This window comes from Ursus arctos, unplaced genomic scaffold (assembly GCF_023065955.2).
Source record: "Ursus arctos isolate Adak ecotype North America unplaced genomic scaffold, UrsArc2.0 scaffold_13, whole genome shotgun sequence".
NCBI lineage: Eukaryota > Metazoa > Chordata > Mammalia > Carnivora > Ursidae > Ursus > Ursus arctos.
This window is the reverse complement of record NW_026622797.1, coordinates 93,305-112,181: the sequence shown is the minus strand read 5'-3', so window position 1 is coordinate 112,181 and position 18,877 is coordinate 93,305. Positions and strand designations below refer to the sequence as shown.

General features: G+C 41.3%; 1 protein-coding gene across 1 annotated transcript; it reads right to left on the bottom strand.

Annotated features, from left to right (window-relative positions):
* Positions 1-1,046: 1,046 nt before the first annotated feature.
* PSMB1 (proteasome 20S subunit beta 1) lies at positions 1,047-17,586 on the bottom strand. The gene is made up of 6 exons (XM_026487980.4): positions 17,395-17,586; positions 14,161-14,268; positions 10,321-10,402; positions 7,555-7,684; positions 2,343-2,449; positions 1,047-1,334 (listed from the first exon to the last, which is right to left on the bottom strand). Exons 1-6 carry the CDS (start codon positions 17,505-17,507, stop codon positions 1,149-1,151), a joined length of 726 nt encoding a protein of 241 aa, XP_026343765.1. The 5' UTR covers positions 17,508-17,586; the 3' UTR covers positions 1,047-1,148.
* Between the last annotated feature and the right edge of the window lie 1,291 nt (positions 17,587-18,877).

Genomic DNA, 18,877 nt, shown 5'->3' with positions numbered 1-18,877 from the left:
GATCAAGAGCCAGTCGCTTAACCAACTGGGCCACTCAGGTGCCCTCGGATTTAATATTCTTGAAGTGTTCATAAAAATTCTTCCTGCTGATGTCTGGCTAAAGCTGATTTAAAGGGCTATTTGCTCTTGTAAGTTTGTTTTGTTCTGGTTGATTTGAACATTTTTCTCCAAGACAGCCATTTCAGACTGCTTAACAACTCCAGGGATGAGAAATTTTAAGATATTCCATTCACATTCATTAATAAAACTGAGACGGTTTAAAGTTAAAAGTGGTAATACTCCACCCTTTAAGGCAAGCTGGGTGGACTAAATAAATTTCAAAAACCCTCTTCATAAGATGGGGCTGGCCATCATGCAATGAAAAGCTGACCAAAACAGTCATCTTTTCCAGATGAATTTCTTGCTCATAAATATAAGGAAAAGGGGCACCTGGGTGGCACAATCAGTTAGGTATCTGCCTTCGGCTCGGGTCACAATCCCAGGGTTCTGGGATCGAGCCCTGCATCAGGCTCCCTGCGCTCAGTGGGGAGCCTGCTTCTCCCTCTCCTCCGTGCTTGTGCTCTCTCTCAAATAAATAAAATCTTTGAAAAAAATAAATATAAGGATAAACTGACATAACCAGTTTGTTTTTTCATCTTTAAAATACAAAAACAGGGGTGCCTTGCTGGATCAGTCAGTGGTGATCAGTCAGCCCCACATTGGACGTAGAGCTTACTAAAAAAAATTCAGAAATTAAAAAAATGATCAAAATACAAAAATAGCTCTGGAAGACAGAAAAATAGGAGAAGCAGAAAATGGAAGGAAGGGGAGCCTAAGTGGCTCAGTTGCTCAGTTGGTTAGGCGACTGCCTTCGGCTCAGGTCATGATCCTGGGGTCCCAGGATCAAGCCCCACGTCAAGGCTGCTTCTCACCCTCCCCCTGCTCATGCTCTCTCTCTCTCACTCATTCTCTCAAATAAATAAATAAAGTCTTAAAAAAAAATGAAAGGAAAATGAAATTCTAGTTTCTAGATCTGTCCTGCTTAGAGAACACAAGTTATAACAAAATGATTACTTCAGGCTTTATTTTTTAATAAAACACATTAGTCCAATAGTCCCAAGATACAAAATTCAACAGTTCTGAAACGATTAATGCTAAGAGCACACAAATCAATCCTTCCTCAGGGGAACAGTCTCCTCCCTGATGCCCTCCTTGGTCACGATGCAGATTCTGAGTGCATCCCCAGTGTACACATCCCTCTCAGCTGCAGAAATGAAGACGTCTTTCACAAGCCGCATGGCTCTGTCCAAGGACAGCGGGACATGCTCCACGTTCTGCATGTTCTTAAAACCAACCTGGTGGGACAGGAAACTTGGATGAGGCATCACGTGACAGTACAAAGGTGGTTCCAGCCTCCCCAGTGCCTTCACACGTCTGAGGATTCGTAATGAACAGATCACACAAATCTGACATGTCTCCTAACTGAAAAGCTTCCAGACCCGGCTGAATTACACATTCCTGAAACCTGACAAACACCCACTGAGACAAAGCTCATGCTCCTGAGAAGCACACATCACCTAGAGAGGAGGACACATGAAAGCAAAAGTACCACACACAATGTGCTACCATTAAGAAGAAAAAAGAGCCAGGAGAGCCCCTAGCAGCCACAACTAAGACTACGTGAAGAGAAAGGCTTGGACAGAAGACACACTTGAGTATGAAGTGTGAAGGATGAGCCAGAGTCAGGGGGCGTTAACGCTGCAGACTGAGGCTGTGCTATGACCAAAGGCCTGGTGATGGGACAGGCACAACACACTGGAGGTCTGGGTGTAAAGGAGAGTGACGGGAGATGAGGGAGATAAGCAATACACACAAGTGACTATACATATGTATTTCAGAAACACAAGGATGCTTGGAGGCAGAAAGGATGTTGGGAAATGCAAGCCTGAATTTAGGCAATATAACAGAAAAGGGGGTAAATTAAAAATGTACCTGGAAGTTGTTAGAATACAAAATTAGGTGACAGAGAAATGGTGAATATGGGGAGAAAGATATTTTCAAGATCTCCAGGTAAAGTTGGCAAGAGAACTGAAAACATGACCAACCACTGTAGACACGAGAGGCCTGGACGTCATGAGAACACAGAAGACGCTGAAGCCGTGGGAGCAGGTGAGAGGCCAGAAGAACGCCAGCAGAACACAGAGAGACAAGAAGATGGGGGTAGAAAAAATCAGCCCAACAAACTCAGCAGGAACATACAAGAAAGCGTTGATTTCTCTACTCTTCTCAGCTGCTGAAGAGGAGAACTCAGAGGGAAGCACTTTTTGTCAACGTCACAACCAACGTGGATGCCGTCTCATTACCTGGTTGTCAAGCAGGGGCTGTAGCATGGCACTTGCTGAGCCTCCAGCCTTGAAGGAGTCTCTCTGGTAGGACCCTACTGGGTCAAAGCTATACACAGCTCCCTTCCCTGAAAGAATAAAACAATCTCTATAAGGATGCATCCTGACCACAATCCCAAATCACAGTAAAGTGTGACACAAAATGGACTATGAACTTAGCTAAAATTTCAGCCAAATTTCATTAAGAAGCATATTTGCTGTTATAACCAGAGGTCTGCTCACCTCCTCTCAGAATGTGATTAGAGGCACACCTGCTCACTCCTGTCTCATTACGGTGTTTTTGCCACCTGGAGCTTCACGCTCTCATCAAGCTGATATCACTGATCGCCACTCAGTGGTTCCCAATGTGTATGTGGTCTCATGGGCACACTGATTAGAAGTCACAGGTCCTGCTCTGAGTTCTGCACCAAGCTACTCACATTTCCTAAAAATTGCACTACTGTAGCTCTAGCATGGACTTGAGTTTAAAATTCTCCTACTGCTGAATGTGAACAGTCACAAGGAAGATTTACCGTGTGTTCTTAAACTTAACAATAAGCACGCTCTTTAACATCAACACCATAAAAAACTGATTTAATAAAGGAAAAATTTCAGAAAAACAAAAGGTTAGTTCTGTCTAAAATGTAATCACTTGATCACTTGCTTTGTACTATCAGAGTTAAGAATCACTACTACAAAAACAAAAAATAACAAAAAAACAAAACCAGCAAACCAGAATCTGAACGTACCCATTCTTTTTTTAAATATTTGAGAGAGAAGAGAGCGCATTCCCATGAGCAGGGGGAGGGGCAGAGGGAAGACTCCCCACTGAGCAGAGAGCCCAATGCGGGACTCGATCCCAGGACCCTGGGACCATGACCAGGGCTAAAGGCAGCCACTTAACCGACTGAGCCACCCAAGCACCCCTGAATGTACCCATTCTTAACAACAGTTACAGAGCAGTATGAGGAGAAGGGTAAACGGGCCCCTCAGGCTCTCCTGAAGGGTGCACAAATTGCTATGCCTTCTTAAAGAGCAATCGGTAGGAGAATCTACCAAAACGTAAAGGTACACACCCTACAACACAGTAATAATGTCACTTAAAGATTAGATCCACCTACAAGGCTGATTTTCGCCAGCACAAACTGGAAAAGAAGAGGAAGATGGGACTGCCCCCAGCCCCACAACCACAAGACAATGTAAAATGAACACCTCTGTAATATGTACACACAGACCTATTTTGTCTAAAAGCATAAGAAAAGCATACACATATTTGTATAAGCACACAAAAAAGTATGGCGAGATAAAACTGCAAACCGTAGTTCGTTATCTCTGTGGGACTGGAGGCAAGAAAAGGGAATCACTTTGTAGGCTTTGGTACTGAATCTGTTACAAAGCACACGTGACACTGTAATTTTTTTAAAAAAACAATCATGTTTGGGGAAATCATGGGTCATTTACGAGGGAGGACTTAAAAGTGATATAACTGATCTTGAAAACACATTATACCAGAACTCAAACCCCTCAGTCGTTAACCTGGGAGATGTGCGATGAGGACGGTCATATTCCTATCCACGGGCCTCTGCTACCCTTAGCTGTGTGCTTTATCTGTTGCAGAATTACTTACAATTCTCTGCTGAGAAGGCAGCATCTAAGGTGCTGAGGTCACCCAGGAGAACCCAGGGAAGTGTTTTTGTTGGAAGCAAGTGTGGGACAAGATCGAGATCCCAGTGGGCAGTTCACTAACTTCAACACACAAAGAAGGGAGGATGTACAAAGCCTAAAGAACAACTGTATCTCTCAGGAGACCAAGAGGCCACAAGTAAAATGAGGCCCAAGTTTTAACCAAACGCAGAACCAATCTCAGAAAAACCATGCACATTTGAGGAAAAGAAGAGCGGGATAAGTTGAAGACCAGAGCTTCAAAGACCTTCCCCCAACTTAGCAAAGGCAAAAGAGACATTTGTAACATCAGAGCAGAATGGCATGAATATTGACTGGAGATACAGAGTGCTTTTCCCCACCAAAATAATTCTTAATCTTAAAAAAGCACAATGGCTTCAACGTAAAAAATAAAGTCCTAGAAAGAAATAAAGAACTCTCTCTCCTGGATGGGAGAGTCCTTTCTAAAAAAGTAGGACACTCAATATCATAAAGAAAAGACCATTAACCTAGACCATATGCAATTCAGAAAATTCTGCCATAGCTGGACACCCCACAAAATGTAAGAGACAAAAACATTCTTGGGAGGCATCCACTGCATACATTACAGAGCTGACACAGTTAGATGGCATTCTCACAAATTTTTAAAAAAGACTAACGTGCAGATAAGGAAATGAGCAAAGGTCAGCTTATAGGTCAGTCGCCGAAGAAATGAAAAGGTCAGTGAACACAAAAAAAAATGCCCAACTTGAGAATATAAAAACTATATATAAATGAAAACCATAAAATATTACCTGGGTAAAGATCTTTAAAATGTGTTAATTCTGGTAATGGTAAAGGATGCAAAACAAACCCAGGTACTCATGCCCCAGTTAGGAGGCCCTTTCTAAAGGGCAAGCCAGTGATGGCATCAATATGCCAAAAATATGTATTCTCTGACCCAGCAGCTCAACTTCTAGGAACGTCTTCCAGGGAGGTACACGCGGTTGAAGAAGTATACAGAACTGTATGCGCAAGAATGTTCATTATACTGTCTCTGCTAAGGAAACTGCGAACAACCTACGTGACCTTCAGAGGACTGCTAGGTAGGCACCCTGTGGTGTGGCTACACCCTAGGTCAGTCAGTCCTGAATCATTATGCATCTTTACTCACTGGCATAAACTATCTCCGTGAAGATACTTACATAGGGCACAAGCACGTATGACCAACAAGATACCTGTAAGCATGTTCACCAGTTTAATACTAATTATCTCAAAGTAGAAAGTTGGGGTGATTACTACTTTCATTTTTGTATCTTCCCATACTATTCAAAACTTCTACAAGTACTCCTGTTTTTGTTACAGAAAAACTTTGTTATTATTAAAAGTTCAGCCGTTGATCCCAGTGTCCTGAAGGACAGCCATTGACCCAACTACCCTGAAGGTCTCAATAAGGAGCACTGCTCTCCAGGTCTCCATCTCCACAAGGGAGGAAAAGAGGAAACAAGGTCTCTTGAGACATTAGTGGAGACTCTGGACTTGGGGGCACTAGGCTTAGGTACGGTTGTGTAAACGGCAGGAATGAAAACAGAACCGTAAGATCCAAAATGTCTCAAAAAAGGCCTCCTGATTTCTTTTTCCAGAACTCTCTTGAGAGATGTACACCACCAAAGCAAGGAAATAAACAACAAAAGAGGAAGGCACAGGTAAAAGCTGGAGTATCTTGCGGAACAGACAAAAAGGACTGCTTTATTACACACATAAATTCCTCTAAGAAATAAAAATAAACATAAAGGATAATCAAAGCAGACCAGAGAAGATTTATTTTTATTTTTTTTAAAAGATTTTATTTATTTGTCAAAGAGAGAGAGTGAGCACAAGCAGGGGGGGAGCGGCAAAGGGAGAAGCAGGCTCCCCACTGAGCAAGGAGCCCAATGCGGGACTCAATCCCAGGACCCTGGGATCATGACCTGACCAAAGGAAGATGCTTAACCGAGTCACACAGTCCCAAGAGAAGTTTTTGGTTTTTTTTTTTTTTTTTTTTTTTTAGATTTTATTTATTTATTTGACAGAGAGAGACAGCCAGAGAGGGAGGGAACACAAGCAGGGGGAGTGGGAGAGGAAGAAGCAGGCTCCCAGCGGAGGAGCCTGATGTGGGTGGGGCTCGATCCCAGAGCACCCGGATCACGCCCTGAGCGGAAGGCAGACGCTTAACGACTGAAACACCCAGGCGTCCCCCCAAGAGAAGATTTAAAAAGACAGTTGGAAATGCCTGAGAATATCACCAAAACTTCAAAGAACAGGGCTTTGAACTCAAAACAGATCCAAACCCAAACCTTAGCTTTGCCCTTTAGCAGATGTGAGCATTCCTTAATTGGTATTTGTCTCTCAGTAAAACTCAAAGGACACTGCTTGGCCGGCTAAAATTCAATGGTAGCTATTATTGTTGCTAAAACCTGACTTTATCTGTCATTCAAGTCAGACATAATTTAAGTGAAAAAAAGTGTCCAGCATGCTGGGTTAGGCAAGCTAATCTGTGGCTAGAATTTGATTACCTTATTAAGGGTAATTAATTTCTATTGACTATTTCCATGCTTTACACTTTCTCTTAGTTTTCAAGTAAGGTTGAAAAACCTTGAAATACACTGTGTCAATCTAATTTGTCTAAATCTAAACCACAGTAGATAAAATGACTGGAACGCTCCCAGAGGCCACATATGGGGGCAGCTATTAAGACAGAAAGAAAGAAAACAAAGGAAAAGCCCATGGAACAGAAGGGAATAGCAGTAAAAAGTGGAGAGAGAAGGAGATGAGAGGAGCCCAACACCTTACTATCCAGAAATTTTCCCTCTCAGGAGATATATTTCCATATATTGCTATCAGCAAGACATTTCTGTAACCTCTTTCTTCAACGGACTACTGTAAATGGTAGCACAGATCTGTCCTGAGAGATAGTATATGGTTTTTGGAAGCAACTGAAAGTCAATCTGAATGAGACCCAGTGAAAACCATCAGTGTCCCTGCTCCATAATAGAGCTTTGGATCAAAAACGGGATGGACATGTCAAGTAACAAGACTAATTTTCTTAGTCCTCCTGGTCTGACTCCGACAGGAAATCAAAGAGGTGCTTCACAATGTCCTGAAAACATTGTTGGAAATGCACACATTTCTTTTAAGGCATTGTTTTTTAAAAACTTTAGTCAAATATGTTTGTTATGTAGAATGATAATTAGGTCAAGCTTCTCCAAGTCAGCTTTCTTTCCGTAAGACTGAAATATTAATTATCTACTACTGAACTCATGCAAGATCTTCAGGAAATAGTAAAATAACAGCCTGCCCATCGGTCACTATTAGAGCTTCAGTGTACAACTTGCAGTGTGCCTCTGCATCGCCTCTTTACTTCCCTCTTAGCTTCAGTTTCTTATTGCTTTAATTAACAAAACTAAAACTGCTGGGCAAGATGGTGTTTATGGTTCTTTCCAACTCTAGATGGAAACACACATATCTAAAAAAATGCCACCCCCCTTCATTTTCCAGAAAGAAAGAATTCTACCTTCTTCATCCAGTCCCCCGATGATGTTATAAACGTAGTAGGGAAAGAAGCGTCTCGAATAGAGGATCGTAGACAGCATTGCAGCAATCGCCCCGGTAGTCATGGTTTTGTTATTAGAATGTTTATACATCTGCAAATATTAACAAAAGTAACAGGCATGGAGAGGCAGAATATACTGCAGACTAGAACAAGGAACAGTAAAGTTAAGGGTGAACGCCTATCTTGGTGAAACGATGCCTACTTCTTTCATGATCACACAAATAATACTTCCATACCATTTGGAGGGCTATAAAGTCTTTAAGGGAAAGAACGTTAACTTTGCCCTCAGCTCTCTATTTTCCATGCCACCTTTATCTCAGGAACTGCTCATTCAAGAGCAAATGCACACACATCAAGCATTAAGTGGGGTGACCTGGGAGGATGATTTAAGTCCAGCTCTCCTTTACCTCTGCCTCTAGACCAGGGTTAGCAAACTAGGGCCCACGGACCAAATCCAGCCCACCGTTTCTGCAAAAAAAGCTTTATTAGAACATAGTCTCATTCATTCATTACACATATCTATATCTGTTTGTGCCTTACAACAGCAGAGTAAATGGCCCATAAAGCTGAAAATAATTACTTTCCGGCCTCTTATAGGTAGAGTTTGCTCACCCTTGATCAGACCCAGACACAAGCCCTTCTCTTTGCAGAGCAGATACCTGTGAGAACAGAAGGTGTGAGGGCAGGACCCTTACTCTGGGAAGTGGTCTTGCTCCTTAAAGCATCTCTAGTCGAGAACAGAACTGTCCCAAGCAAACCTTACTGTGATTCTAAATCCTAGATTTACCGCAGTCTTAGGGAATCCTAAATTATCCAAAAGAGAAATTCTACAAAAATTACAAACATAAAATAAATTTAAGTTCACCAATTTATCAGCCACAGAACAAGCATCTCTGAAGATTTACTTAAGAACACAGGCCAAAATAATAAGTCAAAATACCAAAAAAAAATTAGGAAAAAAAATCTTCATTTCATTTCATTTCAAAACCAAGCATGAACACTTTAATCACCAACCATTTATGTGACTATGTATGAAAGAAAAATTTCAAGGATTGTGTAATTATGCTGAATTCACTGCTCCTTATTATATTTTATGAACACAATACTACTGTGCGTTTTTTTTAAAGATTTTATTTATTTATTTGACAGCCAGCGAGAGAGGGAACACAGGCAGGGGGAGTGGGAGAGGAAGAAGCGGGCTCCCAGCAGAGGAACCTGATGTGGGGCTCGATCCCAGAACTCTGGGATCACGCCCTGAGCCGAAGGCAGATGCTTAATGACTGAGCCACCCAGGCGCCCCCTGTTCGTGTACTTTTGTATTGTAAGTTTCATTTATAAAATATGTACCAGGAATTGTATAAATATGTCAGTAAACATATGTCAATGAAGCTTTCAATGTAAAGATTTTAAATAACTATTAACAAATGGTAACTACTGAATGAAATCATTTCTACATTCTAATGAGCGATTTCAAAATTATTCGAAACAGGTGTCAGTTAAATTTATCACATACTCCAGTATCTATGACATCATTCATAAGTGCATATAATCTCAAGTGTTATTCACAAATACACAAAGACAGAATCTGACCACCTCTAACTTCTTCACGTATCAGGTGTCCTCACCAACTACATAAAAATTATGACACATACCCTACAAAATTAAATCCCACCCCAGCCTTGTATTTTTGCTAGCTGAGTATGTATTTATTAGTTATTATTACAGATAAAGTCCATTAAATTTATTTTTATTGTTTTTTTAGAGAAAAAGAGAGCATGCACACACATGGAGGGTCGGGGAAGGATGGTGGGAGAGAGAAACTTAAAGACACTCTGTCGTAAGCACGAAGCCCAACTTAGCACTCCATCTCACGACCCTGAGATCATGAGCTGAGCTGAAACCAAGAGTCAAATGCTTAACCAAATGCACCCCCCCAGGTGTCCTTAAAATCCCATTTTAATACAGTCTAAATTACTCCTCGCCTATTCTCCTTGAAATTATTGGAAGTTACATACTGCTTAATATACAGAGGCCATAATAAAAACCCAGAAGTGCCTCTGCTTCGTTCCTCATGCCTACCCATCTTGCACAAAAGACATGCAGGCGGTGACACTGTCAGCCCCTTTAAAAAGTGCAGAACAGGTTAGACACAGCTCATTTTCTCACTTCCTCCTCATACCACCCTTTCCTGCTGTTCCACCCCCACCTATCACCTGTCAAACTTCCTCAGCTGGCAGTCAACTAAAGTCTACCAAGGTGTTAGGTGATGACAGGTTAGGTTGTGCCTCTCACCCAAACTCCTGCCTTATCTATTCCCGTTCCTGCTCATGTGTCCTGTTGACTAAGAGTGCAATGCTGTGAAGACACAGAAAGCACATCAGCTGATGGTATTCCAAACCAAGCACCTGTCTAAAAGCTTGCTTCCTCGACAGAATTTTTGTTTTTGAAGGAAGATTATCTTCAGAAGAAACCCTTCACAGGCTACCTTGAAAGAGGTAGAGAACCTTTATATTGTACAGAGATTTTAACAAAGGGAATATCCTGCAGTTTCACATTATGCTACTTTCATGTGGCAGTATTAACAGTATCATTTCTAGAATGGGCTGTAGTTTCACCAGCTATCCTAGAGCTTCTCCAGCTATTCTGAACAGTCCTGCTACAGCTTCAAACAATCTAAGGAATTGTTATTAATTTTCCATAGCATAGACTGATAATGAAAACATCTACCTTTAGTCTTGCTTCAATAATCTTTGTCAGGGTAAGACAGTCTCCATGAAAACCGCTGCATCCAATGACTGTTTTGTCTGTTCTGTAAAAAGCACATTTCAGGAAACTCGTTAGACAATAAAGTAAAACATGCCTTGGGCAATTTTAAATTTAAAACTCTTATTTCCATTATTTACCAAATGGTAACGGGACTAGTTAGCCCTTGGGGGGGAGGTCATCATTTTATTCCCTACACTAAATGAATTATAGGCAGATCAAAGACTTATACAAAAATGAAAGAATGAATGCCCTAAAGAAAACACAGGTGATACGATCTTGGGTTGAGAGCCACCTATTTAAATATGACACAACCCAATGTCCACACAGAAAAGTTTCATAAATTTGACTATGTATCAAATTAAAACCTTTTTTTTTTTTTTTTAAAGATTTACTTTCTTATTTGAGAGAGAGAATGAGTGAGCAGAGGGAGGGGCAGAGAGGGAGAGAGAATCTCTGGGAGACTCCCTGCTGAGCATGGAACCTGATGCAGGGCTTAATCTCATGACCCCGAGATCATGACCTGAGCAAAACCCAAGCGTTGGATGCTCAACCCACTGCCGAACCCAGGCACCCTCCAGATTAAAACTTACATACAGAAAAATGATAAAAAAATAACTGTAGAAGATATGACCAAAGTCTAATTTTAACCTCCTTAGTCTAAAAAGGCTCCTATAGGGGTACCTGGGTGTCTCAGGTCGTTAAGCGTCTGCCTTCGGCTCAGGGCATGATCCCAAGGTCCTGGGATCGAGCCCCACATCGGGCTCCCTGCTCCGCTGGGAGCCTGCTTCTTCCTCTCCCACTCCCCCTGCTTGTGTTCCCTCTCTTGCTGGCTGTCTCTATCAAATGAATAAATAAAAAACCTTAAAAAAAAAAAAAGGCTCCTATAAATATCAAGCATTAAAAGCATTAACACAGTGTATCATGGGATGTAATGTATAGCATGGTGACTACAATTAGTAACACTGTACTGAATGTTTTCAAGTTCCTGGAAACATCTTAAAAGTCCTCAACTACAAAAAAAAATTTTGTATTATGTACGGTGACAGATGTTAACTGGACTTACTGTGGTGATCACTTTGCAATACACACAAATATAGAATCATTATGTTGTACACCTGAAACCACTGTTTATGTCAATCATATCTCAATTTAAAAAAAAAACCCCACAATGGAAAGATTGGTACAGTCACCAGTCACATAAAAAGAGACACAAGTCACCATAAACATATGAAGAGCCTTTATGTCGTTCACAAATCCAAATCTACAGATGATTTCAACCTACTAGACTGGTTAATAATGCCTAATGCTGGGGAGGTTGTGGAAAATGGGTACTCTTAATAAATAAATGGGCAAGAGTATACATCAATTTAACTTTTTAGAAGGGTCATTTGGCAGTATTCAGAAAAAATTCAGGTGAACATCATTTTTACTCAATAATTCCACTGCTAGAAATTCATCCTGTAAATATACTCACGTAAATTTGCAAAGATATACTATAGGCTTACTTGTGAAAGTATACATATTATGTCAATGGCTCTCTAAAACAAAACAAAAAGCAACTTAAATGCCCACCACTGTGGAACTGATTCAATTTTGGTACAGCCAAACAAATTCAACCAGGTCTCAAAGATTTCTAAATTTTAGTTATCACTCTATAAGGAAACCTACACCAATCTCATCAAGAAACATAGCAGAAGGGGCGCCTGGGTGGCTCAGCCATTAAGTGTCTGGCTTTGGCTCAGGTCATGATCCCAAGGTTGTGGGATCGAGCCCCACATTGGGGGCTCAGCGGGAAGCCTGCTCTCCCTCTCACACTCCCCTTGCTCGTGTTCCCTCTCTCACTGTCTCTGTCAAATAAATAAATAAAATCTTCAAGAAAAAAAAAGAAAGAAACATAGCAGAAGTCACGTGATAAACTCTTCCTTTCAGAAATTTGAGTGATTCATACAAACAACAGTTGTCCAATTACGGGGACCACTGACAGCTCTGGGGGCATCACCAGCATTTCCTGACCTATCCCTACAACCAATCTCACTGCACTGAGTTAAAGAGCTCCAATCTCCCATAAGGCTGCAGTGCCTTTATTACCAAGATGGGTGAATAATACCAAAAGGGTAGGACAAAATCTTGGAGCTTTAAGATGCTTTTCCCAAATATTCAGGTATACATCAAAGGAAGGGGAGTTTGCATGCAAAGAATAAAATCTAAATATGGAGTCTCAAACAGGTGGGGAAGAGGCAAGTTTGGCTCTAAGTCAACTCCAAAGGGCTTGGGATTAGGCATACACAGGCAGCTTCAACTCTATGTATGGTTTAGTGCTGAAGATGAATGATAAGGACAAAAGAAGTTATTAATGTGCTACCTATCTATATGTCTACAGTATTTCATAAAAAGAAAAAACAGGTATTCCCTTCATAAACACATATACTAAAGTAGAACATTACAAAAATGAGCAGAACCTTGCATGAGAACAGTATTTATAAAGTTATATCCTTAAATTTTATCTTTAACATTTACTACTTTCAAATTATGAAACATCTTAGAAGAAGAAAAAAGGTAGCATCCACGCACTATGAATCAGAGAGGAGAAAGGAATATCAAAAGATGGAAGAAGAGTACATGAAGAGGGGCGTCTGGGTGGCTCCGTCAGTTAAGCGCCTGCCTCCAGCTCAGGTCATGATCCCAGGGTCCTGGGATGGAGTCCTGAGTCGGGCTCCCTGCTCAGTGGGGAGCCTGCTTCTCCCTCTGCCCTTCTTGTGCGTGCTTTCTCGTGCACGCATGCGCGCGCTCTCTCTCTCTCTCCCTCTCAAATAAATAAAATCTTAGAAGAAAAAAAAGAGCATATGAAGAGAGCTGGGAAGATGAAGACAAACATCAATTGTTCTTTACGGTAGGATATGGGCTAGCCCCAGACCAGAAAAGAAGAAAGAGCCCTCGTCTTTACCTACTCATAATACAGGGCCCTGTCCCAGGGACTTGAACCCTATCAATCCATTCGTATTACAATCCAGGCTTAACAGGCTCTTGTGGACTAACTTAGGAATTAACCACCATTTGTAACTGTTTCCAAACTACAAACCATTGCTTATCAGTGAATATTTCATTTTCATGTTTTAGAAAAAAATATAGCTAGCCCATTAAGACTTTGGCTCACAGATATAGCTGCTTAGGTAATGGCTAAATTAAATGTTTCAGGTTAAAAAAAAAAAGTGGGAGATTAAAAAAACATGCACTGGATTAACAGATAAAAGAATGCAAAGCTATGTGATAACATAATTATAGTAAATGCTAACAATAAGAGCCACGTGATAGCAATATAGGTGTTCACTACAAAATTCTTTTACCTTTATTGCATATTTGAAAATTTGCATGATAAAACGTTAAGGTAAAAATATTTCCTGCCAGTACAGCAAGTATCATTAAGACTACACATTGAGGGGTGCCTGGGTGGCTCAGTCGGTTAAGCATCTGCCTTCAGATCAGGTCATGATCCCAGGGTCCTAGGATTGAGCCCTGTGTCGGTCTCCCTGCTCAGTGGGGAGCCTGCTTCTCCCCCTCCCACTGTTGCTCCCCCTGCTTGTATTCTCTGTCAAATAAATAAAATCTTAAAAAAAAAAAAAGACTACATATTGAATTATTAAGAAATACTAATTTAGAAAACAGTTTTCTAACAAAAATGTGAACTAAGCTCCAAACACTCAATCTACAAACTCATGAAATAAACTGTTTAGAAGTGGAATCTCGTACAGCAGTAAATCATCACAAGGCATGGGAAATGTATCCCTACAAGTATTTACTTACAATTTGTAACACTTGGGGCTATCCCGGGTGTGAATTGAATACCCTTCACTCAATCGAGTGTCAGAAGCAACAATCGAAAAATCTTCTCCAGCGATTGCCAATACAGTACTGAGGGAAAAAAAAAAGGGGGGAGACACAAAAATTAACGAATATTTGTGGATGGTTAATAGCACCTCTAGAGTAGGGTTATCTGCAGCATATATTGGAATAAAACCATTAGATTTAAGCAAGAGCCGGACTCAGATGAAAGATCAAAGGGAAAGGATCCCTGGCTACAAGTCATGGGGGGGAATTTTAAATACTCCCTAAAAAACAAGCCTAAATCAGTGCACAGATCACTTACCAGAAGGTAATAGAAAAACCACTGAATTATCGTAACATCATCAAAAAAAATTAAATACTGACCTTGTGCAAGGTACTGGTATCACAAAACCGGACCACAATCCTGCCCATGGGGGTCAGGTATCGACAGTGGTACCACAACAAAAGCTCAGTGAGCTCAAAGAAGGGCTTAATGTTTTTCATTTCTTTATATCCAAGCCCTTATCTACCACTCAGTAAACACCCAAGTATCTGTTGGAAATGAATGAACAAAAAACAAACTTTTTCTTTTGCTGTTGTATGATTTATGCTAGCAGTTTACTGGAAAGGCCTACAGTATGAATTCCCAAAGAAGTTTAATCCAGTTCTAATTTTGGATCTCTCACTTACCAGATATGAGACTGTGGGTAAGCTGTTTAACTTCCCAAGGCTTCAAAGTCCTCATACATACATAAGAGATCATAACAGTAACTATCTTATTAGGATTTTGCAAGAATTAAATGAGTTAATAATTGTAAAGCCCTTCTATATGTGCCTGAGACATAAATGGTCCTCCATTGTTAGCTATGATTGCTGCGGCACAGGTACGAGGCAGCTGAGTGTGATCACTGAGAACCTGGGCTCTGGAGTTACTGGAGACCTGTCCTTGCCACCTCCTACCTCTGTGACCGTGGACAAATTATCCAAGTTCAGGTTGTTGGTAGTAACAGTTCCTGTGTTACAGGATGACTGATAGAGTTGAATGACATAGATCACAAAAGCTTCTAGCACAATGCCTCACAGAACACAAGCATTCAGAAAACTTTATCCATTATTTTTACTGAGGTGGGATGTGCATGAAAGCTCTGAAGTACAAAAGGATGGCATTCCAGAAAATATGGACAATGAATAAAGGTAAACAGGTAATAATCCAAATAATACATTCAAACAATTTATTAAGGTGTTCCTTTCTGTGTAAGCTAGTGGAGGAACATAAGGCTTATGTGATGGACAGGGGTCTGACTTCAGAAAATCCTTAACTAAAGATTTTGGAATGAGAACAGTTCCATATGCAAAGTGGAGTGGAGTTTTAAGAGGGCTACTGTGACAATAACACAATACATGAAAGGGGATGGAAGCACTGTTCCGATAAGATTAATACAGCAATACAGTAGCACTGTGAACTGGAAGAAACAGGGATACTGAAAAAACACAAACGCACAAACTGTACAAGTTTTTGTGACTACCAAACGTGACAGAAGTGGGAAGAGCCAATTGTGATGTCCAAGATTTTAAACCTGGTTAAGCAGGATGACAGCATTAATTATGAATGCAAAGAAGGAAAAGTGATTGAGGAATAATTAGCCTGATTTTTGTTTTAGTATCTTGAGTTATGGTGACAGCAGAAAATCCAGGTAGAAATGTTTCATGACTCATGAGAGGTAAAACTGGAAAAACACCATTTGGGAATTATCCTCCCATGAATGAGACACGAGAGTGTTTATAATGGGGGTGTAACTACGTTTAAGAGGCAGAGTAGAAGACATGGAACTAAGCCTTGTTTTGTAGAAACAAAGGCTGCCCAAGAGCCAGCAGCAATAAGCACTAAAGACTGAAGAAAGGACTTAATAATCTCAAGATCATAACTAACTACCGTTTAAGGCAGTAATGGCCTAAACTGGATTACAAAGAGTTAAAGCGTAATGAGTACTGAATACCGAACACCCTGAAAAGTCTTATATAACTGCCTCATGAAATGGGTCTAACGACCCATCTTGCGAGAGAACTACTTCATTAATTGTCACCGAAAGTGTTTAGAACTGCAATGGTAATAGCATACATAAAATAAAATCAGTGGCAACAGAACGACAGATTCAAGTCTTGGCTCAACCCCACACCTGCTCTATGACTAGAGCAATTTACCTTCTAAGAGCCCTGGTTCCTTTGTAAAAACGGAGCGAATACCATCTAACACTCAGTTATCCTGAGAACTAAAAAAGATAACTGCTTACAATGTACAAAATGCTTCTCTCCTGTGACTAGCTAGAGAAGATAATGAAACCTGGGTTCAAGAAGCCGACAGGTATCTGAACTTCAGTGGCAGAAACACGGCTAAAATCAGAGCCTTCCCCTCTCTTTCCAACATACAAAGTCTGCATTAAAATTTCAAATCCTAAGGACAGAATTAATTAACCTGGTTATCTCAAAGAACCATCTGTTTGAACTGGGTGTGTATGTTTTAATGTACAAAGTTTGGGTGGTAAGCTACAACTACTGCTTCAAGTTGCAGTTCTTCACTGGTCAGAAGTCCTAGATACACGGTCTTTCTACATCACCACCTCTTTTAGTGCACTATGAAGGAAAGTATTACAGATTAAGCTGTTAGTTTAAAAAAAAAAAAAGACCACTTGAATGTAACATGCAGGAATACACACATTAAAAGGTCTCTCTTCTGACTACTTTTTCCCTGAACTTAAGCTAAACCTTAAAAACAAGCACTGACGTACGAAACTAAGTCTGGCCAACTAACGCTGCCTTCTATTTAAAATAAGAGAAAACGATTACGTTGATCAGACATTTTAGCGGCAGACACTATCATGATCAAGCATCTAACGACACCAACCAATCCATTCTAACTCTTTAACATCAGATGCTATCTGTCCCCTCGCCTTCTGGCCTGAGAAACCTAGTCAGACCGTAGGGAAAGGTCTCTCCTAAAGCTCTTTCACAGAAGAGGCCGGGTTTCAATTCCTATCTACTGTCTCACTGCAACAAAGAGCAGGCCATGCACAAGTGACCGGCCTGTAAGGCGAAGCTGCCCCCAGCAACCCGCGGAGAGGGAGGCCTGCGGCTGGCGGGCCAGCGCGGGTTCGGTCGCGACCCCCAACAGACTTCAGCAGGGACGAAAGCAAGCCGAGGCTCTCTGGTCGTTACCCTCCGTTGAAGGCGTAGGGCGAGAAGCGCAGCTGCAAAGGGCCCGCGGTGCTGTGAGGCTCCATCGCCAGGTCTCGGCCGGGTCCCCAGCACCCCACCGCGGTCGACAACATCGCGCGGTACCCGCTCTCGCTGCGGAAGCTGCTGTCTCACGGCGAGATGGCGCCCGGCCGGAAATCCCGCCACTTCCGGCTTCTGGCGGAGCTCCTTCCGGCCGCTCTATCTCGCGCCTGTCGTTGCTCCTGTTGGTAGCCGGGCGCCCCCTATTGCGAGGAGGCTGACAGATTTCTTTTTTCCCTTGCTTTTGCTTTCCTAAGAAAACATTCGAATTCACTCGTGATGGACAAAAATTTTAAAGTTTGACCATACAAAAAAACTGGCGGAACTGTGGAGTAACGGAAACTCGAATACTCTATGGGAGTGTAAGTGGGTGCAGTCATATTCTGAAAAGGGAGTTGCCTAGCATAGTTGAGGACCCAGCAATTCCCTGCCGAGGTCTGTACCCTAGCCAGAAGACAAGTGCAAGAATGTTCCTATAGCATTGTTCTTCAAGGCTCCAAGTCAGAAATGAGCCAAATGTCCATAAACAGCAGAAGGCATAAACCAATCGAGAGATATGTCACAGCCAAGAAAATTGACTGACTTCACCTAGAGGGAAGGTGCAGCAACGTGGGTGAGTCTTAACAGTTTGTGCAAAAGAATGCATGTTCCATTAATTATGAGTGCACTGTAAGTAGGAAGAGCCTGTCCGGCTGGACTGTGGGAGGGAGGTTCTGGGGCTGGCAATACTAGGTTTCTTGAGGTATGACCATCTGTTAATCTCCACATGTGTTTATGAACTTCCTTATATGAATATTATATTTTACAGTCTAAAAAATATTTGATTTTTTAAAAAGATTTTATTTATTTGACAGAGAGAGAGAGAGAGAGACAGCCAGCGAGAGAGGGAACACAAGCAGGGGGAGTGGGAGAGGAAGAAGCAGTCTCATAGCAGAGGAGCCTGATGCGGGGCTCGATCCCAGAACGCCAGGATCACGCCCTCAGCCGAAGGCAGACGCTTAATGACTGAGCCACCCAGGCGCCCCTAAAAAATATCATTTGAAAAAGTAAGCAAACAAGCAATTGGCTCATATAGAATGGACAACCTGATACATGGGTGTAATTTTGGGACCAGAAAAGATTTTTGAAAAGTACTGTTTAAAAGTTTCCCCATGTTTTATGGTAGGTAAACAAAGGATAAAACAGGATTTTCTTTGTTGGTTATGGACAGAAAATTATTATACTTATTCAGATTCTGTCCTGAATACAAAACACGTATGTAACATTTTTTTATCCGTAAGGAGTTCACAACTTTACTGATTATATAAAATGGAGTTGATCCTTAGATAACACAGGTTTGAACTGCACAGGCCCACTTATATGCAGATTTTTTTTTATAATTACAGTATTGCAAATGTATTTTCTCTTGTGACTTTCTTAATAA

Excerpts from the sequence above, each read along its gene's own strand:
- PSMB1 (XM_026487980.4), bottom strand. The coding sequence starts at position 17,507 with ATGTTGTCGACCGCGGTGGGGTGCTGGGGACCCGGCCGAGACCTGGCG. Across the intron at positions 10,403-14,160 it reads AGCCCCAAGTGTTACAAATT|AACAGACAAAACAGTCATTG; the intron begins GTAAGTAAATAC and ends TGCTTTTTACAG. Across the intron at positions 2,450-7,554 it reads CGGGGGACTGGATGAAGAAG|GGAAGGGAGCTGTGTATAGC; the intron begins GTAGAATTCTTT and ends TTATTCTTTCAG.